Source organism: Pterocles gutturalis, unplaced genomic scaffold, assembly GCF_000699245.1.
Source record: "Pterocles gutturalis isolate BGI_N339 unplaced genomic scaffold, ASM69924v1 scaffold33023, whole genome shotgun sequence".
NCBI classification, from domain to species: domain Eukaryota; kingdom Metazoa; phylum Chordata; class Aves; order Pterocliformes; family Pteroclidae; genus Pterocles; species Pterocles gutturalis.
Genome location: NW_010119215.1, coordinates 49,163 through 73,327, shown reverse-complemented (window position 1 = coordinate 73,327; position 24,165 = coordinate 49,163). Strand labels below are relative to the sequence as shown.

Here is a 24,165-nt window from a genome sequence, read left to right as displayed (position 1 = left end):
ATGTTTAAACAGCTGTTATACCATTGATTATTGTTGTTGTTGAAGCCTTTAGTGACAGTGAAAGAAAGTGGGAATATATATTTTTGCATGCATTTTTTTATTTTTCAGTTTAGCGAAAGAGCATCTCATAACGCTTTGCTAGCAAGCTTAAAATAATGTAAGATTATGGGGTAGAACAGTAATTTCAAAGAGGTGAAGATTATTCTACTGTACCTTATGACAGCACAAGTGCTCTGAGTTACTGATGTTTTCACTGCCCCATTTTCCAGCTTAGGTGCAACATAAACTATTTTAATTAATATTGTGTCACCAAAAGGTTTTGAGATGGCCAATTGAATTCTGCCAAGATAGAGTCTTTTGATGAAAACATATCTTTATTGATTGTAGAAGAAGAAAATCATTCTTAAAATGAAATCCAGAGAAAAATCATATCCCTCAGAGAAAATTTCTGAGTGGCAGGCTGAGATTAACATCATAAAATTGAATTTGTGCTGCAAACCTTTGATGTAATCAGCAGCTGGGAGATGGTGTTGCCCTTACTGTGCTCCTTCTGATTGTGGTGAATTATTGTGTGGAATGAAATAAGTGTTTCTTGTGTCACTTGTTCAAGAAATACAAACAAGGTATTACTAGGTGGTTCTTGCTAGTTAAAATGGGTTGTATTGATTCCAGGTCCCAGTCTCTTGCTCCCTTGGACTGCAGGAGCAGAACGTTCACACCCCAGGGGAGACCTGGGTGTCACTCAGAGGTGGCTCCCCCGGCCGATTAGGGAGGAGCCCTGACAGGTCTCCAGGGAAGTGCCATTAAAACTTAAACTGGAAGTGCAGTGGCAGACAGGCAGGGTCTCCATGATAGAGCTGCAAAAAACAAAGTATATTTTTATACTTTTTATATTATCTTAATATTTTCAGGACTGTAAGCCAATTTCTGCCTTTTTTTTTTTTTTTTTGTGCCTACACTGATTACCACACATTAACTGGACTTTGAAATAGCTGATCTTGTATTGATAGTTTAGGATGCATAGGAAACATGAAATAAGTATGAATATGAATTCAGAAAATATTTTTTGGCAGGTTGACTATTACCCATAGAGTGATCTTTTGTTGTACAAAGTCTTTTCTCCTTCTATAAATAAGCTATAAGTTGCTGTTTGGTAGCTTTTGTTATGGACTGTAGCTGTGAGCAGGAGGTTTCTGTCACAACCAGTGTTTTATGTGAACAGTTTGAGATTGCGTCTCCAGGAAGTTCCATTCCTAGTTTTAAGAACCCTGATGTATGTGAGAACTGATGGATTGTGAATTCATTTAAAAATCAGGAAGCATATTTTCTTTATCAAGAAATGTGATTTTTATAACTGTAGTTAATAGTTTAACATTGTTAAGGATGTTTCATTCTGGAAAGCTGCTTTTATGCTTTTGAGCAAACTCTGTATCTAAACACGAGGACCAATTAGGGAACGTGAACCAGAATTCAGTGGGGGCAAGACAGAACCCAGACACTTTGCTTCAAATCACTGTGAGCACATGTGCATGCAGGCTCCTAGGATCTAAGCAACTCTTCTGTGCTAACCTATATGTTCCTAAACCCACCTGCTTTAGGATTAGAATTTTTATCTTGAGAAAATGCAGCACAGGGACATGTGCCTGAGGTTAAGCAGTAATTATGTGGCAGAGATTGGAAGGTCTGAGATGAGCCTAATAGAGAAGCTAACAATTTATTTTTTTTTAAGGTCAGTAGAGCAGGCAGAGTCGAGATATGCTTACTGTATTGGAGTCAGGGCTCTATGGGGAAAGCATATGCTGAGTTATGATGGCACTGTTTCTTTGTGGTATAATCTGACCTTTTTCGTTCTACTCAGTTCATGACCAGTCCCAGTCAAAAAAGCTGAGTGATGAGGAAAGCCCTTGAATTAATATGTGCTTAGAAGGGCATTCAAGGTCAGACCTGCTCTCTGGCCTCTTAAAGCTTTTGGCTTGACTTTTAAATACCTCATGGCTTCTGTAGAATAAAAAGTGGTGTACTCAGCTTTCCAAATGAGACTTTATACTGTGCAAGTGGTCCAAAGTTGCTGAAGTAGTAGAGCCAAAGTCCTTGAAGCTGTGCAAACTGGGATAATTTTCTAAGTTAACAGAGGTTTGTGGTGTGTTTTCAGTGTGAAAAGTGTGCGTAGAACTAGAGACAGGATGGTAGAAATGTGACAAGTTTAGTGGTGGGAGGAATTGGTATGATTTTAACTAAGAACAGGTTTGGGTTTGTTTTTTTTTTACAGTCATAAGGGAGTTCTTTTTGTCAGTGTGATTGTAAGGGCAGGACAAACAAATAAGTTTATTAGGTTGTAAGCAGAGAGAAATGGGGAGTAGGACTGAGGAACTTGATTTAAAGTTGAATTACAGGTTAATACTGCGAATCAGATATGCTTGAGTGGGCAGAGCTGGAGGAATTTGACATGTGCTGATAAGCTACATGCAGCTCAGATATGCCTTGGGCAATATTTGACTTTGTGGAAACAGTTTTTACCTTTTTTAAAGGAACAGTCTGATAGATATGTGTTGGCTATGGGTTTTTTTGAAAAAAATTTGCTCTAGATGCCATCAGCATCGCTATATAGCTTTGATAAAGCTAAATATTGTCAGACAAAACGTGGATATGTGCGTGTGAGTATGCAGTATTTCTAGGGATGTCATGGTATTGTTGGAAACAAAGCTTTCAAGCTAAACACTTGTGTATCAAAGTATCTTAATCTGAAAGAAAAATTATCCAAGAAGGAAGAGGAAAAAAATTAAGGACTGATATTAAGGAAGTTCATATACTTCGTTTTCTATTTCTCTTACACTTCAGTAGTAATATAAAGGAAAAAGTACAAAATGTTCTTGTAACATTTCAGTCTAAATTAATTCTCTTAGTAACAGATGTTTTGTCCGAAGTAGTAGCTCTTTATTAATTCATGACACTCATGGAGATTGAAAACAAACATGTACAAATAGATCATCTATACATTATCAATTCTATCAATTTAGTTTTTGACTTCTGTTGATCATTTTTCTAAGTTCTCTCTTATTCATCACTTGCTCAGCAGTGCATCTTCTGCTAAGAATATTGATCTTGATTCTATGCTGCTTTTACCAGAAAATGTAATTTATTACTTCATATTCAATGCAGTACAAACCTGAATTCTGCTGCCCTTATGGTGTTCTACACTAATTGAACACTCCCATGGCACAAGTGTAAATGACTACATGATATACATTTTAAAGACTCAGGATTTGGCTTATCAAGCTGTTAACATGGCAGCCCCAATTTTATAAGCCCTAAGAAAACAGTGAATTTTCTTTGCTTAGCTGGTACCTAAAAACATATAATTAGAGTTTGGCTAGAACAACTTGCATTTCAGGGCGTAAACTGGAATAGAAAAGGACTTCAGTGTTCACCAGTAGGCATAATACTGGAGACTTCAAAAAATAAGTTTTAGAAAAGTCAATTTCTAAAGCTGGGATCAATAACATCTCTCAGTATTTTGCGATATGCCCACAAAGAGCTTTAAAATGACACTAAATGTGATTTAGCCTCATAAACTCTTGACCTCGATTAATTTTCTCTCAGATTCTTCTTCCTCTGCCTTTGACATTCTGGCTGAGGTTGTATGGCAGGACCTTAACAGTCTGCCATACCAGTCTTTTTGGCCCTTTTTCTCAGGGGCTGAGCCCTTCATCTCATGTTCGTGTCAGGAAGCAAGACCATTGCTCGAGTTCTGTGTCACTTAAGGACTTAAGGCTTTTAGTACTAATGAAGATACCTCTTGTCTCTGTCCCAGTTACTGTGTTGGATTTAGTGATGGTTCGTATTACAGTTTATTTAAACATACCTTAAAAGGCTGCTTCTATGGTCTTCTCTGAATTTTCACAGGAACTGCACTTCATGTCACTTTGCATCATTCCTCCGTTACTTCCTTTGGCAGGCTGTTGCCTGCTGCCGTGAGTTTTGTTCTACCCAGTTCTCTTCTCACAAGATTTCAGCTTTACTGTCATGTCTTTTGGCTGACCTCTCCCAAGTGCACTGTTCTAGCACCTTGTTACTGTCACCTGTTTCATTTTAAATATCTGCTAAGGATGTGCAAAGGGCTCTGTTGTCTTCCCTTTCTCCAGGACAAGTAGGAGCACATCTTCTCTGAAAGGTCAATTTTGCTTAGTGGCTGCTCTGAAGTACCTCTTCAATGGTATTATTGCTGTTTGTGTAAAAAGTAGGTGACAAACAATTTTTTTTTTAAATAATTAAAATATTTGTTTGTTTCAGTGACCCAAGACAATGGTGCATCTGAAGAGCTTAAAATCTGTTTCTTCTTGTTTCACATATGCTTGGGAATAACAAGTCAATGTATACAAACATTTTTGATGTTGCTTGATATCTGTCCATTGCCTACATGCTGGTGGTAGTCAAAACTGCCCTCAGTAAAATTTAGAAGTTCAGTTTTCAGAAGAGTCAATTCACAGGCACAAGTCAACTTCATACCCTTCTCCATCCCTGACAGCAGTTTCCAACAATCTTCTGGCATTTTCTCCAGAAAGCTGAAAGGGAAGGGAGGTAAACAGTCTATGCGGACTTCCTGGAGAAATGGAGAGAAGAACCATCATAGGATACAGGGAAGGAGTGCTCAAGGCTGTTGTGTACTCAAGTTAATAATTTGGGAGTTTTGGTGTAGCTGACTTGTTACATATGGGAATTGTTTGCATTTGGGCTAAGGCAGACACTGCCAGCTTAGCGTAGTGCTCTTTCGTGTAAAGACACTGATGATAAATATATTAACTCATCTGTGTCTGTTTTCAGCAATCAACCCTTACACATAAGTTGACCCAAAGGAGACATACTTGTTGGGTGTGTTACTAGGTCCCATGTCAAAAGTCTTAACAACAGGACATAGATGAATTTTTTTAAGGTGAGTTGACTGTTGAAGTGCTGAATTATTTACAGTCAGATACTTACTGTTTTGTTTTTTTCATTTTGAAGGCATCGTTGGGAGTACTCTTGGAATTATGTTAGACACTTGTGAACATGGGTATTTGAACAACAAACAATGTGACAGAAGGCTTGTGAGGTGACTGAGAAAGCAGTTTTCTCAAAGCTTTTGTTTGAAGCAAAACAAGTACAGATGCAGCTAGCAAGCAGGAGTGATATTAAAAGGAACAGGCATCAAATTTTAAAACAAGCAAAGTAAACTTTTTTAATAAGGAGGATTTAAGGATATTTTGTAAAGTGCTGGTGTTTGAACAAACACTGAAGTAGTTTCCTGGAAATGCAGTTCATAAGAATCTATATTGAATTAACTAATGACCAGTAGCTATTTTGGACAATTACATTGAATCAATTTTTTTTGCATTAGTGACTAAAATCTATTACATGATAAATTTTTTGGTAAAGGATTCATGAGTTGAGCAGCAGAAAGAATCTGTTCGTTCTTCCTGTTTTCCTAGCTTGCAACTCTGCTTCCACCTTTCTTTTGGGGCTTATTTCTAGGAGATGTTACTGAATGGTTGAGGGTATAGTGCTTTACTGTCCTGGACCTCAATTTCTCTTCATCCCTGACCCACTACCTGTTCTCTCCTTCTAGCCCTCTTTTTCTCGCCGTATCGTCCTAGGAACCACAGACTCTTTATTGGCACCCTGCCCCTGTGCCGTCTCCATGCTCCATCAGTTAGCTGCTGAGAATGAGCAGCACTGCTGGTTGGAAGGAATAGGGGAGGTGTGGTATACTCCACCAACCAAAAGAAAAGTGACGTGGGCCCATCTGAGCTGAGAGGTTGTGTGGAGCCTGACGACTCCTGTTGCTGATATTTCAGTATTGGGATAGAACTGGTCTCTGGTAGCTGTGGTCCTGTTTGATTTAGATTAGTTGCCTGCCTAGATTTACAATAGTGGCACATCACTCTCCTGCTGCACATTTAAGCTATTAGGGTATGGTGATCTTCATGAAAGTGTTAGTGTGATGTTGGCAACAGCTAGAAAATGTTTCAATGCCTTATCAATTTTTTTGCACCAGTGTTTTGTAGCTCCCCTTTTCAGATGCTGATTAAATTGCCTTTTTAAAAGTTTTTTCTAACATTCCATGTTATGTAGAGTCATTGTGTCTTGTTTTTGTTTTCAGGCGCTGACCATGAAGGTATCAGCCCAGGCTGTGGCAGTGTGGGGGAAGATAGCTCCTTCTCACAGCATCACTGCTATAATGATTACAGATGACCAGCAGACTATAGTTACGGGAAGTCAGGAAGGACAAGTATGTCTCTGGGACCTTTCGTCAGAATTAAAGGTTTGTGTCCATGGTGCTACAGTCTGACAAATAGACAGATTGGAGTTTTGTCCTTTATTATTAACAATGGGATTATCCAGATTTGCACTTAACATTTTAAAGATTGTGTGATACTTGTTATAGGAAACTCATGAAGCAAAAAGTGTTGAAATACCTATGTGAGCAACCAGTTATTTGCAGACTTTGGAAAATTTTTCATAGGTTATCATGACCTGTGGATTATAATTTGAGATTGTGTGCTGTGAGTAATGACAGCAAGTAAACATACGCAATTATTATGATTCCTATCTTGCAAAGTCTTTTTAAATTATTTTTAAATCAATTCATGAGCGTAGCCTATCATATAAGGAAAAATATCTATTTATAAAACCAGAGCTCTCTACCAGGTTACCAATGGAAAAAATTGCAGAAAGATGAAAGAAGGAAGATGTAATATATGTTTTTTTTATAATTAAGCTGCAAACCTCCTGGCATGCTATTGCTATGGCTTTGACTATTTAATATGTGTTTTCCTGAGGACGGAACAGAGTCAAAGCAGTTCCAGTTTTTTATTCTGTGTTCCTAGAACTATGGTTCTGTTCTTTTTGGATTTGGCTGCCCCATTTCTGCTTAAGTAGTGCTTGACACTTTAGTTTGCACTTCTGTGGGGCTACCTTTTTCCATTAAGATCTTTGCATGCAGTGAAGCTACTCAAAGGGATTACTTAAACATGTTGTATGAAACACATGCTTAAGAGTTTTGCTGTATCAATTCCCTACTTCACTCTGCTGCTTTGGCTGCATGCTGTAGGGTGAAGGCCAGAGATATTTTGCACGTTGCCTGTTTTATAACATTTGACGCTCCATAAGTTCTTCAGAAGGTGCAATTTTTATACTACAGTGAACAGAAAGACTGTACTTTATGCAAACTGTATCATCCTTCCACATCTTTGTACATTCCAGAAACATGACTGAAGAGTGTAAGAATATAAAGCAGATAGATAATTAATCATTAATAACATCTACAAGTAGTATTCTCTGGCTTTTAGATCTCCTTAGTTTATACAGAACATATTATGCTTAAGTTAAACCATTGTATTATTCTCCTAGATTTCATCTAAAGAAATTCTCTTTGGCCATACTGCTTCTGTAACTTGTTTGGCAAAAGCAAGAGAGTTTGAGAAACAACCATACGTAGTAAGTGCTACTGAAAATGGGTAGGTAACTGAATATTCAATTATTCATTTATTAAATAGTGAAATGTATGGGAGGTGTAAGTCATATTATGCATTTGGCAGGAGGTTTTTAATCCACTTCTTCCATAATATGAAGAGGATAGCAGCTATTCAGGGTAATGACTGCATTGCTTATATACAGTAGTCTAAGAGCTCATCGCTTGGACAACTGAAGGGTTTGGAAGATTCAGATATCCAGTCAGTAGTCAGGAGAATGAAGTGTTCAGAGGGCCAGCTAGGCCCCATTCCAAGGGAGAATGACAGGCTATTGGAGGGAATCAGCAGGTTCAGAAGCATTTTAATATTGTGGTGCTTTTTTCTGTTCCTCCCTGAGCTTAGTCTTGAGAATTGACTCAGAGGCTAATGTACTCTGGTCCAGGTTGTGCTTGCTCAGTGAGTATGCATGGAAGCACAGAAGAGAATGCCCTTGAATGAAAGGAATATATGTTCCTTGTCTTTGTTTGAATGTGACTTGCTACTGCGGAGTGCATCCTTTTAGAGCATCCTGATCTCACAGCTCCTGTGTGTTTGTTGTGACAAAGCCCATCACTTGACCCAAACTAATTTCTGCAGTTCTGCTAAGTTAGCATTCAAATTTTTTTTTTCATCTCTGAATATTTGATAATCTTTTCAGCTGGGGTCAGAAGACCATCTGTTTAGGATTTCAGCTGTTGAAAGCAGTTAGGGCTAGAGTCTTACTTCCTTCGGGGCTTTCCTTAAACAATTTTGTCTTGCTGCTTAGTGATATTCTCCTCTCATTTTGGGTTAATCTTTTCCAATTAACAGGATGGTTCTGTTAAAACCTCTTCCCATTAAGAGTTCCTGCCAGTTGCCCTTCTTCAGGCTACACCTCTCAGCGCCTTAAGGCTGCTGCTTTCTCACTGAGGAGCTTGTTTATCCTTTCTGGCTGCTAGGATCTCTGTATAATTCTCACTCAATCATGAGCATACAGGAAAGGGATAACTTGAAAAAACTGCTTCAGGCTTCTTAATCTTCAAAGGTTAGGCTGCCTCACTGGACAGATAGTGGTAAACAGTTCTGGTTGTTATGTGCAGAAAGGAGAGCGTGAAGTCTACAGAACTTGTTTTGTATTGGCCTCCTACAGTTCTACTCAAGGGTTCAGAGATGAAGCTATTTTTTGTTTTAGTTCTGAAGTTCTGTTAGTGTAGTACTGCTTCCAGATCATACTGGGAGAAAAGATACTGTATTTCCAAAAAGCTGGGTGCAAATCATTAAGAAATACATGAGCCTTTTGCTATAGATATACTGTACAGAGCAATGTTCACATCCTAAAGCTTCTGCCTCTGAAGGGATCATAGGGCTTGCTTGGAATGCGTATAGGTAGGACTGGACAGTCTTTTGGCTCCTTTAAATTTCACTTTTACCAAATTACTGCTGACTTCTCATCTGAATTGCGTAAGGGCAAAGCATCCATCACTGATCTGCAACATGAAGTTGAGATAACTACAAATAGGAAGCCTCATCTTCAGGAGATGCAGGGTTCGCTGAACGGCATTTTCTGGCTTGTGAATCATTCACTTCTGTCATTTTCAAGCTTCCTTCTCTTTGTATTGAGAGTGAAAGAAATTGTATGGAAGATGATACTCTCCCTCATCCCACTTTAGGATCTAAGTGTTTGTATAACTGACTTTTCCCAGAAGGATGAGTACTGAACAGTGTTTTTGTTCTTTCTGTATGGAAATCTATTAATTAATCCATAGTGATTCTGAAGTTCTCACTGATGTCCTGTGCATGCATATAAGACAGGTTTATTAACATGTGGTATCACACACTACTTGTTAGCTTACCCAGTAAATTAAGTGCAACATGCAGAAGCTGAAGTTATATTATGGTCTTTTTTGTGCATATTTGCATAAATGTATGAACTGCTCTAGTTTAACTATGTTACTGTAATTGTCATTCCAGTATAAACAAGGAGAAATTCACTGCCTGGAAATGTTTAACAAACAGCTTAAGCATTCTGTTTAGGTTAGACTTGGTCTACCAACTCTGATGCTACACTACAGATGTATAGATTTCACTGCCCTTGCTCATCTGAAAAATATAAATTAAGTAATATTTGTAGATTATCATCAAGTGCGAAAGTGTATAGATTGAAATGTAAACCACTAAGTAGTATTTCTGATGTAATAAAATAGTTTTTCCCAATGTGTTCTTTGAGTCCTCATGCAGAAAATGTCTTAGAATGTAATTTCAGAAGTCATAAAGTGATTGTTTCAACTGTGGAAATAATGCTTGCTGTTTAAATAAAACCTAAAAGTGTCAAAGTTTAACATTCAGTTGCAGAGCTACGGCAACAAACCTCTTATAACCTCATTTACAACATTTAGTTTGATTGTGTTTGTTGTACGATAGTCCCGTAGCATGTTGAATAATGTCTAGATGAGGAAAACTGGCTGACACATCTTTCTCAAGTATTAACCCTAATCGTAATTAAGTGTAGCTAGGCTGTTGCATGGACATTCAGGTTGTCAAGAGGCAGTGCTGTATCGATAACAGATTTCAGGAAAAGCCTCATGGTGGCACTGTTTCCTCTTAACAGAGGTTGAGGTTTCTCTCAAGAGCTGGTCTGATGCGGCAGAAGATGCATTATGTTTTTCAGAACGGGTGGTTTAAGTTCAGTGAAATGAATCATTTTCAGGAGGATGTAGTTCCAAAGACAGATAGTTACAGTGACGTGTTGACGAGCTGTAATGGCAGTATACCTACAATTTGTTGCAGACCGGAGTTGGCCTTAAAGTCAGGTTTGCTGCAAGGCAGCAGGGTGTAATTACCAAAACAAAAAGACACAGATACTGTATGTCATCCTCTGCTAATGACCACAACATTTTCTTACCCAGTAATCTGTAACAGAAAGCCACATAAACGACCAGACTGCACTTAAGTACAGCACTAAAGGAAAACTTGGTGGCACAAAATTATTCCAGCCAATTGAGCGGAAATGACAGAGAATAATATAAAGTTATCTTTGGCAGGGAGATGTGTGTATGGAATGTCACTAGTGGACAGTGCATTGACAACGCAAAGCTTCCTTATAGGCATACAGCAATCTATGTAAGTATAGCAACTTTTCGTGGAATATTTCTGTTCATTACAAGAGCAGTTTTACTTTATTAGCATGATATTATTCAGAAACATATGATTTTAAATGTGTAACATTGTAACATACCTGTTGCAATATTAAGTAGTTTTTTGTGTATTATTTTCCTCTTTTGACATCCTTATAAGGAAAAGAAGTAAGATTTTTATGTTCTTCTGCACTCCTTAAATCAAACTGATTCTTTTTAAGCCACAAACGTCTGGCATGCAGTATCAATTAATTTATTGTAAAGCTTGTGCACCGGGTTGCAAAATGGAACTGTCTTAATCTTTACTCTTGTCCTGTGTTAAAATGGCATGGAAGCTTGAAGTTTAATGCTGGCTTTTTGACGGCATATTTTAGAAGTTCAAGCAACCTAGCCAAACATGGTGAGACAGTCTGTTGAAGATCTTATTTTTAAACATTTGAAGGGCTTTGATGACTAACTGCTGACCTCCAAAAGGCTGCTCTGCCCCACTTCCAAAAATACACTTTCATTCATCACAGAACTTAGGACAGAGCACTTATTTTCAGAGACCAAATTGCTTTAAATATTACTTCAGATAATTTCAAGTGTCTGCTTTGAACTCTATCCAGGTACACAAAGTATCTAAATGTTGGAGTGTGAGGGTGTGTTTGAAATACATGTGTGTGTATGATTGAGGAGCCCAGCACATATGGATTTGATTTGGAGAGATGGCCTGTTTCTGGATATATTAGTAGAAGAAGAGCTCAGGGCTCTTAGGTTAATTAAAATGCTGTTTTTCTTCAGTGAGGAAATCTAGGGTAGAAATGAGCCTACAAATGATGGAAGTCTGAGACCTCATGTGACTATGGCCAAATTCAGAATCCAAGTGTTTTAAAGCTTCCAGAAGAAGCTGTTTTTCATGACACTGTTTTGCTTGACATGTTGAATTTGTACTTAGTTGTTAATAATTAAGGGAAGAAAAGAAGCTTGGGTAAATTACCAGTTAAAAATATAGAAGAATGACTTTTTCAGGTTATATGCTTTTACATATATATGTGTGTGTATATATAAAAGCACAGATTAAGAAATTATTCTTCTATAATTCTTACTTGCATCTGTCTAAAGCATATGCACATATTCTTAAATACGTATGTATATGCACATACAATACAATGCCTCAATTCTAATGTAATGGAGGTATGGTATGATCTGCTTTGTGGTATTAATTAGATTTTAATAGTTAAAGTTATGGAGGAGTTCTGCAGAGAGTTAGACAGATCTGCATTGTGGAGGTTTTTGTGGAGATCAGAGGCAGAATCTTCATTCTTATTCCTCAAGTAGGAGAAGCAAATACTTATAGAAAATTGTTGCCTTTCTGTTGTGAGAAGTGAGCTAAGAGTTATTTTGGCTAGATAATGATTTTTGTTCTGTAACTTGGGCAAGATGGCTGAAGGAAAATAGGAACATCAAACAGGAAAACTTAGGAAAAAGAATAGATGATGCTACAGGAGGGGGAAACTATTATTAAAACACAACCTTCAGATAATTATAATTCCTTTTTTTTGAGAGTTTTTTTAGGGGGTTGGGGTTTTCTTTTTGTGGTGGGTTTTTTGTTTTGTTGCAGGTTTTGTTTTTGTTCAGTGGGGAATGATTGCTTATGGCATAATTGTACATGAGAGAGCATAATTTCCCGCAGAATGTTATTGTCTTGGAGATTTAGTGCATGCTGATTTTGATAGCATCACCATTTAAAACTGTTACTTGATTTTTAGTTAATGCTTTAGTAGGTTTTAATTAAACTACTAACCTGTCTGGTCTAGTAGGTTCCCTTTGTTCAGTGTAGATGATTCAGCTATAAATGGCAGCTGTCAAGCAGTGCAAACTGAATATTTGCCATTTGAAATGAAGTTTAACACCGGGGTCAACTCTTAACCATTTGTGGGTCTTAACCACTGTTGGATTTTCTCAGAGGACTGACTGCCTATACAAATATTCCAGTTCAAGCCTAATTTAAGAGTAGCAGTAATTACAGATGGCTTCTACTGCCAAGCGTTTCTGCCTCTGATCATGCATAATATCTGTGGTAATACTTATCCTATTCCCAGTTATTTATGCTGCTTTTGTTTCCAGACTTCAATTAGTTAACTGGTTGCCCAAGAATTATTCTCTAAGCAAAACTGAATGTACAGAGAACTTGTAGTAAATGAGGCACAGTTTTGTGGGTCTGTCTGATATTTTCTTCCAACTATATGGTGTTACCTTTAAGGATAGTATTTACTTGTAAATTTCATTTGAAGTGAGTGCTTCTGCATTTGTAGCAATTATGTGTACAATTGCAGAAAGATGTTACACAAAATGCAACTGTCCTTACACATAAAACACCTAGCCAAAAAAAAAAAAATCTTCATAATTACTTTGTACCACTGTTTTCTCTGTTCCTTAGTACTTTTCTATATGTCTTTTTTTTCTTTTCATGATTGTTGAGAAAGAGTTAATCTTCTGAACACTAGGGCATTTAGTGTCATAATAAAGAATATCTTATGGAGTAGAAATTATTCCTGGAAAATAATGAAAAATTCATTGTCAATCTTCTGTATTTTTACCTGATTTTTTTAATCTTTATGTACCTCTTGATAACTGGAGTGTTATTAAGTGTTTGGAGAGAGAAGCAAGTCCCAAACTGTTAAACAATTTGTAATGAAAATTAACACCTTGATTGCTTCAAAAAATCACAATATTTAGGCAGAGCAGATACTGCTTTCAGTACAAAGCACTTCTTACTAAGCTGTATGCCTGTACTAAATTGTTATAAATGTATGTGTCACTAGTAAAATTGTGTATGGTGTCATATGCAGTAGATTTTTTTAATAATACTACAAGTGTTGATTACAATTCCATGTATGACATGTTTAATGTGAAAAAAGGTGTACATGTTTGTGTAGCTCTGTATGCTGACTCTCTTCTTTCCACTCGTGCAGTATTACCATTGCTCGTTCCGAATGACAGGTGAAGGCTGGCTTCTTTGTTGTGGAGAATATCAAGATATTCTTATTATTGATGCTAAGACTTTAGGTGTTCTTCACACTTTATCATCATCTCAGTCTTCTGATTGGATAAATTGTATGTGTATTGTCCACTCTGCAAGAATTCAAGGTATCCGTTGTAGATGTATTTATGTAGGCAATTAAATAGTGAAAAATATTTATGTATAGATAGTACAATCCTACTAGATATAAAATCTAACCATGTTTTACAGAGTTCTTATGTGCAAGATTTTAAGTTTTATAGACAGCACCTAAGGTGTTTTTAATATTCATAATGTTGACCATGTTTCATTTGATATGTTTCTTAAAGAGAAAAAGCAAGTAGCCTCCACACTGGTTGTAAGCAACTCATTTCTTAGGTATAAGTACAGATTAATTTTTTAATATCAGGGAAATTAAGGGCACAAAGCCACTGTTCTGTGCCTTCTATTGAAATATACCTGATTGGACAAAATAATTACTCACTATTTGCTTGCATGTTTTGTTTTCCTATATACCAGTTAGTTATTTTTGTGTAAAATTAATACTTAATCTAAAGTGTCCTGCAGAATCTTTGTTTTATTGCTGTGTAGAACACCAGTGTCTATGCCAAGGTTCTCTTTTGGTGTTAGGCACTGTTTCATCTTGGTTTCAAGTTGACTATCTCACTGTTAACTTTCCACAGAAGACTCACTGGTTGCAGTTTCTGTAACTGGAGTTCTTAAAGTGTGGGACCTATCTTCGTCTTTGAATAGCATACAGGTCAGTTTCTACAAGATGTGAAACAGCAATTTGAACAATAACGTGAAGGTAGTAATGTTTTCAAAGGATACATTGAAGCAAAATATGAACAAATCAGAATCTTCTGGAGATGTGTTCAACAAAATTGATTAATTTTGTCACAAAATTCTGAAAACACACCCTCGTATCACTATTTGAAATTGTTGGGCCATTGGACAGCTCTTGCCTTGACAACTGCAGTGTCTTTTGCCCAGGCTTCATGTCTTTCCATATTCCATGATGCTGAAGTTGTAATGCTTTCCTTCTGTCCCAGTAACGTTGCTGTGTTCTTTGAACTCCTTTGCTCCTTCCTTTAAACTCAAAGCTCTTCAAGATCGACCTTTGTACTCCCTCTTCACCCTTTTTACTTCCTTCAAAATGGTCCTTCAGGCTTTGTTTTCCTCTGTCCACCTACCACAATGCTCTCTTCACTTGGAAAAGACTCTAGCTTTGTCAAGTTCCCTACTTCTCTATCTTCAAACTCACTTATTCAGTGCAACTTTTCGGTGTTAATATTGTCAGCAGCTGTTACTTGACATGCACAAGTATTAGAACTGGAATACAATGTTTTGTGTTTGAATTAAACTCAGAGCTAGATTCACAAAGGGACTTCAGTATTACAGCTCAGCACTATGAGTCATCAGCAGAAATGGCAACATGTCAACAGTCTTCTCTGAACATCCGTAACACATTACTGCCGTACTCAACAAACTCCAGAGCAGGCTGCAGCACTACTTGTCAATGGGTCGAATCAGGCTCCTCAGAGTCTGTCAAGTTTGATACCATACCAGTGTTTTTGGTTTATCTGCAATGTTTGGGGGGGCGGGGGGTGTGTCTACTGTCACGCTGTAGAAATTCTGTGGACTGTAACAACCGATTACCGATATCAGAGACACATATATGGTATGGTGCCATCCTTTTAGCACCTGAGGCCTTCTTTTGTGAAGGGAGGAGTGTGCAGTTGTTAACAATCCAGCTATTTCATGTGTTAAAGAGCAGTATTTTTAAAAGTATTGTTGGATTTAATTGGGATTAATTTGAGCTGCAAGGTAGAGCGAGAGAATGGTTTGCAGTTTGATAGCTGTGATTCCATGACCAGCATACCCCTTCTTTGAGAGGTTTTGATACTGGTGGTATCTTTTCAAAACAGTAAACATCAGTTTTCAGTGATTTAATAATTAATAAAAATAATTCCAGTATAATAATTTTGAGCATGATGGCCTTGATAAGTCCAACATTGACACAAAAGGATGAAAATACATGGGTTTTTTTTTTAAGCAATCTGTACATTCAGCAATACAAAGCTAAGAAAATTAAATACTTTTCCACTGATTTTTAGAGGTATTAAGTTCAAACAAGGTATATAACACTGGAGGGCTAAGACTGTCCTGGTTGGCACAAGGATGAATGGGAAAGCAGAATATTCATCAGCCATTCTGAAACTTATACTGTCAGTTTATAGGTTGTTGCAGCTATTTTTTTCACTGAAGAATACTTAGCAGATATTCATTACAGCAGATGCTATCTGTGACCTGCCTTTACTCCTTCTCCATATTCATTATCACTTCTTTAAGTGAGATCAAGGTCTGAGCCCTGCTGAATGTCTTCTGTTTACATGGTACTTGTGAACCCTGCTGTCTTTCCATCTCACTTTTAATTAAGAATTATATGTTGCTTTGCGTTTTGAAAGTGTATGTTAACAAAATTATTTTCAGTGATTTGTTTTGATCCTAAGAGTAAAAGCTCAGAGATCTAGAATAAATCTTATGTCTTTTTTCTTCTGTGTGGTAAAGGAAAGACAAAGTGTGTGTGAGAGAGAATCAAAATCTCTGGACTGTATAAATTGTCAAGCAGTTCGGTTTTGTACTTACACGGAAAGGCTCCTTCTGGTTGTGTCCTCCACATGCTGGCAGGTACATTATTGGGCATTATGCTTTGTTTTATTTTTGTTAATAGTTTTGAAAAGCTAATGTGATTTTTTTTACATGCAGATACTTGTTTTTCTTCTCAGCTTAAAGTTTTCACTGTCAGTGCTGCATCCCTTCTCTTCGTATCTTAACTGCCTGACTGAGACTGTTTATTTTTTTAGTAATATGTTTCTGCTTTAAAAGTTTAACATTAAATTGGCTGGGTAGAAGGGGGATTACTTTAAGCATTAGTCAGTTTTAGGGCACTGGGTGCATTATAGTCCCCTCCACAGTTCATTTCAAAAGGAGACAAAGATATACAAAAACTGTTTAAGTATGACAGAAGTAATCACAGTTGGCAAGTCCTTGGTAACTGGGGACCTTTGTTCCATCAAGGCCAATAGCCTCGATTCCGCTAATAGAAGCCAGCAAAAGTGAAAACCACAGAGAAAATAAATGCATCGTGTAGTTACTGAAACTGGTATTAGTTTATTTTAAATGTTGGTTAAACTGAACTCTATTGTAAAAATTTTGAATTTATTTTTCCCGGTGTTATAACATTCCTTTTAAAATGGTCCTGAGCTGTTAGTGCGACATATGTACCTGATCCAAGCACCACTGCTGTTGAAGGGGTGCGGAAATTTCACATACACCTGAGTCAACTTTGAATAATACAGTTGTAGGGTATCTTTGAGATTTCTCTTGGGCTATTTAAAAAAGCCTGTACAAAGCGTTTATAAAGATATTCCATGTATAGAATGGATAGGCTTTTCATGGAAAAATCTGTGTAACATACATTGTTTTCTGTTTATTTCTATGATGTGTTTCTACAAGAGGTGCACATTTCTTGCAATATCTCCATTATGTGTTTGAATACTTGTATTTTACTGCTTAGAGTAGTGTTTATATATACATAAATAATGCTGGATTTTCAACTTTTATGTTTCAATGAATATACAGCTTTAAAATAAAATATTATGATCTTACTGCTTAATTAGAGAGTTATGTGATATGTAGCATAGGAGAGATTCACATGTGTGTTTAGGGTGCCTCCTTAATCCATTTCTGTAGTAATGAAAATATAGAGCAAATTAGCTAGAAATTAGCTAGTGGATGGTAATTAGCTATTAATAGAAATTCTCATTCTGAAATCTATTTCCTCACACTGCTGGAATAAATTATAAAAATGTGGCTGTGAATATTCTCTCCGTGAGGCCACTAGGAACATGAGCAAGCAGACAGTATCCCAGGTTGCTGTAGTCATATCCTGTTTCAGCTTAAAATTGAAAGGTCAGAGGAAGCAAACAAGTCATATAATTTTTGTACCAGCTCTAGAAATGGAAGAGAGAAGAATTCTTGCAAGCAAAGCGGATTATGTGTTCTTTGCTTTCAACTGATTAGTGAAAAAGAAAAATCTCTATTGCTTCCCAAAGAAGAAAAGAAAAAATCTGCTTTAAGATATGTGCTGTGATTACACCAGCAGATCATCTTTTAAAGAATACAGACAGAAGCATTTATAGCTTCTATGAAAGTCTTCAATGTCACATTTATGTGCTAAATTCATTACCGACCTTTCTATAGGAAATTAATAGTCCAGTAAATATTAATAATGAACGCAAGACAAAACAAAGTAAATCCCATACAAAATCCGCTAAAATAACAGAAGTCTCTAATGCTGCATTTTTTTTGTCAGGTTTTTTTATTATTGAAATATATGGTTTAATTCTGATTTTGCAGTAGTTTGATAGTATGAAAACTACTTTGGCTTTAAAAGAGGTAGTCAAATTAGAGAGACAGCTACATTCTACTTATTGATCCATTGCCCCAAACCAGCTTGAATTAAAATGGATGTACCAATACTGTTTGTTTATACTTTGTTTTTCTGAGCTTAGGTCTATGATTATTGTGATTTCTCCTTGCTTTGTACTGAGTTCTGTAAAAGTGGTCAATGCTTTGCTGGTGGAGAAGTACTAGCAGCTTACAGACTTATCATCTGGACAGAAGATGGCCACAGTTACATCTACCAGCTGCTAAACAGGTGGGCTCAGATGGGAAATTCACACAAAAAGTTCAGGTACAAGATGAACTTTGGGAGGTTTATTATTGAAAATCTCTGCGTGTTGCAAATGATCAAAAACCAGAACAAAACCGCTTTGGCACTCAAAGATTTACCCTGAGTTTGACAGCCCTCAGTCTTTGTTTGGCACAGCAGGGGACGCAGGAATAAGATTAGCCATGTAGAACTTGGGCAGCTGGTGCAGTGATTTCAGAAAGTTGCTTGTAATTACTCATTTGGTAACTTTTAATTTAACTTGTGAATCCTGGATGTTACAGTTCTGTTTTCTAAAAAATATGATTTTCAAAAGCTTTTAATTTTTTTTTCAAATTATGCAGTGGGCTTTCTAAAAGCATATATCCTGCTGATGGGAAGGTGCTGAAAGAAACTGTTTATCCTCATTTACTCTGCTTTACTGGTGTGAAGGAAAATAAGGTAAATTCATAAATGTTTACAGTGAGCTTCAAAAGTTTATTCATTATGTGTTTGCAATTACCTGAAAGATCCCTAAAAAATTGTTGAATTCATCAACTGATTTAGTTGTTTTATGAAAACAATGGGTGAGACTTTCTCTTCATTTTAAAATTTTTTACTTGCAAACTTGGAGACACTTGTAGTGTATTTTTGTTGTAAATTCTGGCAATATTTACTTTTCTCACAGGGAAAAAATCCTGTATTTTCAGCTATAGTTGAAGTTCAGCTAATTGTTCAAGTGTTTGTTTTTTGGTTTTTTTTTCTGATTTTGGCAAAAAAGGGAGAGCCTTTTTAACTTAAAGATGGTCTAAAATAGCTTTAGAAGCTTTTGATTTAAAATCTGTAACAAAAAAAACCCTCTCAAAAACCAAACCAGCAAAACAGCCAGTTTTAGTTCTTGTTTTATTAAGAAATGTACGCACGTATCAGTGTAACTACATAAATAGGCTGCTTCCTGTGTCTATCCATCCTATATTGAAGGGGTTTGAATCTGTAATGTTTTATCCAGAATACTGTTATCTTGAGCCTTCAGAGGCATGATCACGTGCCTAACTTTCTTACACCGTGAGCAGACTGACAATACCTACAGTGCATAAAATTAAACACATGTGGCTGTCTTCAGACCCATGGTCTCTGCTTGAAGATGCCTCTGTGGTTAAGAAAAGAGGAACCTAAAAAAGTAGGTAATCTTTATACTTCTGATTGTGAGTTCATGTTTAGCAGAGCATGTCACACCAATTTCAAATTTGGAAGTTACTGCTTAGACAAAGTAGCTCGAGAGGACTCAACTCTGTTGGAAAACCTCCACCTTGACTCTATTTTGAGTGGTGCTTTGACCACACAGAAATAGGTAAGGAAAACCAGTTAATTTAAAAAGTAGAAAACTGATTAGAATTAGGAAGTAGGGGGGGGAAAAAAAAAAATCTTTGTTAGGGGTTCTTATTGGGCAAAACTTGAACCAAAACTTACGTAACAGATTTTTCTGTTGTAGCTTTGGTTCTGGTTTTGTTGTGAAGTCTTATTGCTAATACTGTGTGTGAAATAGCAATTGTTGAAAGATGTGGATTTAATTCCTGCCTGCTGTTACATTAGTTTGTTTGATGTGTATTTGCATGAGAACTCAAGAAGGTCTTTAAACAGTTTCTGAAGATATGCAAGGGAGACATTTTTATTTTGCACCTGACTAGAAACACTGTCAAATATATATCTATGTGAGGTTTTCCAGTGTTCTTTTTTCTTTCTGTTGACAACTATAGGCTGTTAGAAAGCATTTTTTGTTGCATACTCTTGCGAAGCCTGACAGATTTAATTTTCAGTTGAAGGGCAATAGCGCAAGCCATTCAGCTTTTTCCCCAAACACTGTGATCTAAAATCAGATAGGATAACTGCTGAAGGGTGCCAAAAGGTCAGATATTGTGAGGGAAAAGAAATAGCCAAAACACATGGCTTAGCAAATAATAGGGTTACAGTGGTGGTAGGAAGCTTATATGCTTTTCACAAAATGTATACATTTTAAAAATAATGTTCACTGCCCTTTTCTGATATTTCTGCTTTAATATTTGCCTTGCTACCTGAATAATTTTCATAGCAGATTTGCAAGACAACAAAACTAACTGTGTGATGATCTCTTTTGATCTCCATTCTTAGCTTATAAACTGAACTGCATTATAGTACAGTTGCTTATTGTGGAATTTACTCCCAAATATCAATGTTGTACATAAAATATATCCAACATATGGGGATGTTATCAAAATGTCTTCAAAGAGCAGACAGAGTCAAGCTGTGTCTACACTGGCTAAGTAAAGGTGACATGTGGAACAAAACATTTTGTGCTGATGCCCTTTCATCCACACTATCTCCAGTACAGGGCGTGCTTCTGGGTTTTTTAATGTTTATGTGCTCCTACACACATCTCTCAGCTTACTTTCATGCAAAAAGAATCCTGATTTGGTGCTCCAAGAATATTGATTTACTGTTATTTTTGGCAGAGTTTTCCTTTTGTCATGGGCTTCATGAATGAAAGAAAGGAACCTTTCTACAAGGTTCTCTTTTCTGGTGAAGCTTCAGGAAGGATCACTTTGTGGCATGTTCCTGATGTCCCTATGTCAACATTTGATGGTTCACCAAAAGGTTTGGCAATTCTCTGTTCTTGAGACTGTCTTTTTAATTATGTTTTCAAGTCAATTATAATGAAAACTTAATTTCTCATGCAAATATTTTCACACTAGAAAGCAATTCATTGTGTGATGATTGCCAGTAGTTAGAAGGAGCAAGACACTAACAAAGATAAGTGTCTAGAAGTTCTTAACGGAATTGAACAAATAAATGTTCCTATTTCCTTACCATCTGCCCATAAACACTCCTCTACCAAATGTCACAAAAATTTACTTAGTTGGTCCTGCTTATGGTTGTTCATAGGGAGATATAAAAGAAAGGATTATCTTTAATTTAATTTTTTTTAAATTTATTTTTTTTATTATTATAGAAGAAAGGATTATCACATCTGGAATATTGTGTCCAGTTCTCCCTCAGTTCAAGAGGGACAGAGAACTGCTGGAGAGAGTCCAGTGCAGAGCCACAAAGATGATGAAGGGAATGGAGCATCTCTGTGCTGAGGAAAGGCTGAGGGAGCTGGGTCTCTTTAGTTTGGAAAAGAGGAGACTGAGGGGTGACCTAATCAATGTTTATAAATACGTGAAGGATGAGTGTCAGGAGGATGGAGCCGGGCTCTTCTCTGTGACATCTAGCGATAGGACAAGGGGCAATGGGTTCAAGCTGGAACATAGGAGGTTCCACTTGAATATGAGGAAGAACTTCTTCATGGTGAGGGTGACAGAGCACTGGAACAGGCTTCCCAGAGAGGTTGTGGAGTCTCCTTCTCTAGAGACATTCAAAGCCCGCCTGGATGCGTTCCTGTGTGATCTGATCTAGGTGTTCCTGCTCCGGCAGGGGGATTGGACTAGATGATCTTTCGAGGTCCCTTCCAATCTCTAACATTCTGTGATTCTGTGATTTAGTGAGGTGTGACCTAGTGTTGGAATAGCAACTGCTGACTTTCCATTAGTAGGTTACAGAAAGGATAAGTTAGGGGACATGATGAAGAGATGAAAATGTACATTTTGCTTTGTTTGGATTTTTTTTAATTAAAAATTAGTAAAAATTCCTGACTCTCTTTCCCCACCCTCTAGAGATTCCAATTACAGCAACATGGTCTCTTCAGGATAATTTTGATAAGCACCATTCAATGTCAGAGGGCATTATTGATCATCTATGTGCATCTAAAGATGGAATTGAAAGTACAGTTGTCAGTTCCTCTGTATACATACCCAGTCTTGATAAGCTCGTGTGTGGATGTGAAAATGGGAAAATTTTTGTAACATTAGGTTTAAAAACTGCAAGAGCAAGACTTTTAGAAAACATATCTTTGCTGAAAGGTAAGTTTTAACAATTTTGTCCAAATTAATCTCAGTCAAGCATAGAAGACTGCATACTTCTGATATCCCCTTTGGTGATCCCTGTAAAAATTCTCTGAAAAATAGGAGTGATGGTCAGGGATTGACTGAGGAAAATTAAAAGAAAATTAAAAGAAGATTATGATAATCTTTCTATCTCTGTAGCTGATGTGCTTTGCACTGTTAGGAGTTCTGGAATGGCTGTGGGGTTGGAGTCACCCAAAAGTAAGATATGCGGAATGTCGCAATATGAGCAGTAGTCATCTCTGTCATTTTCCCTCTAAAAGATTGTTCTGTTGAATGAATACAAATCTCAATAGATGAAGCTCAGAGTTCAGAAATTGTCCTCCCTTTTAGGAACATGTCCAAAATTCTTTGATCCCATGTAAAGGATTGTTGTATTTAGTCTTTCGAACTTCCTGACTTTTGGCAAATGTACTGTAAAATATGGAACCTCTGTTCTTAAAGAACAGAAATAATTTATGCACCATCTTGTTTCAGAGAATCTGCCTTATAAGGTTCTGAACGGTCATAGTAGCAGAGTCAATTGTTTACTTTATCCACATGATAAATCAGTAAGATTTGATCCAAGCTGGCTGTTATCAGGGGGCCAGGATTCTATCGTCATCTGCTGGGATATATTTGCTGGAGGCATCTTACACCAATTTAGTCTGCAATCTGGTCCAGTGACAAAGCTCTTGCGATCTCCAGAAAACTACAGAGTAAGTAAAAGCATAATAAATGATGTCTCAAAAAGAAAAGTATCTCTGTGTGTGTATATATTTGAGAGAAAAAAACTGTCTGGTAATAGTTTTAATCTGCAGCACTTTATCCTTAGTTTACATTCATTTAATTGTCTTGTTTGAAAGTTACTTTTAATTTCGGGGCGGTTGATTTCTTGTTAGTTTGTATTTTCAGTGACTTAGAAAAATGATCCTAAATGAATGACATATTAAATTGAAGCTCTTAATATTCTTTTCACCATTTTAAATATCATGGTTGTCAATCTATATGTTAATGTTATTATCTCCTACCTTCTGAAGTCAAAAAGTGTAATCAGTACGGCGAGGGGTTTGAACATAGTAAGCAAAGATTTGGACCAATAGTATTGTAATCTAAATATGCGTGCTTAATTTTGGTTCCTGAGACATCCTTGTGGTCCTTTGCATGTATGCTTGTGGTTTATGAGATTTAGAATTATTTCACATGTTTTTTCTAAGTGATTTTTGAAGTTAAAAATTTAGATGATTTACTGTACTGAATGCTGTCTGAAATTTTGTTGAACAAATTCTGTCCCTGTTGCATTCTGTGGGTCTGGGGTTTAATCTTAGCCTGTGAAGACATTTGATACTTATGGTTGACTCAGTTCACTTATGTGCCAACGTTATGTAGTCCAAAAGATGTTTTGTAATGGCATAAGTTCGTAATGCTTGTAAGGCTCTCTTTAGCCCTTTTCCTGGAAACTAGGTAGGATTTAATGCATGCTTGGATGGCGTTTCAATTCTCTTTTCAGGGCTGAATTTTTTCCGTAGTGTGAATTCCTTCGTGTGTCAGCAAAAATTACTTGCAGGAAGGAAAGGCTTTGCAGAATCAGATCCATACAGTGTGAAATGAAATTGTAACATACCCATTTTTTTGTTAGAAATACATTGCCCTTGGCTTTTGTGTCGTAAGACCTGACATAATTTTATATCCCATGAACAGAAGTTTGGTTTAAGGTAATTTTTTACTGCGTTCTCTAGGACAACTGCTTCTGTGTATTTAGTTATACAATCACTTCTTTGATAGGTTAAATATTGTGGATAAATGGTATTTAAATTATTAATTAAAAAAAAGAGAAATCAGAGGACATTGTATGTTTTCCTGTCAGGAGGATCAGATGTGCAGCTAGCCT

General features: G+C 36.7%; 1 protein-coding gene across 1 annotated transcript in view; it reads left to right on the top strand.

Annotated features, from left to right (window-relative positions):
* Positions 1-6,145: 6,145 nt before the first annotated feature.
* WDR72 (WD repeat domain 72) overlaps positions 6,146-24,165 on the top strand; it is a gene marked incomplete at its 3' end in the record, with an annotated part of 66,462 nt that continues 48,442 nt past the window's right edge. Inside the window, exons 1-11 of the mRNA XM_010076506.1 lie at positions 6,146-6,298; positions 7,387-7,493; positions 10,508-10,586; positions 13,558-13,732; positions 14,288-14,364; positions 16,176-16,295; positions 18,182-18,327; positions 18,684-18,780; positions 20,808-20,949; positions 22,008-22,253; positions 22,773-22,993. Of these exons, the coding sequence (XP_010074808.1) occupies positions 6,146-6,298; positions 7,387-7,493; positions 10,508-10,586; positions 13,558-13,732; positions 14,288-14,364; positions 16,176-16,295; positions 18,182-18,327; positions 18,684-18,780; positions 20,808-20,949; positions 22,008-22,253; positions 22,773-22,993 (1,563 nt within the window). The remainder of the gene's footprint in view (positions 6,299-7,386; positions 7,494-10,507; positions 10,587-13,557; positions 13,733-14,287; positions 14,365-16,175; positions 16,296-18,181; positions 18,328-18,683; positions 18,781-20,807; positions 20,950-22,007; positions 22,254-22,772; positions 22,994-24,165) is intronic.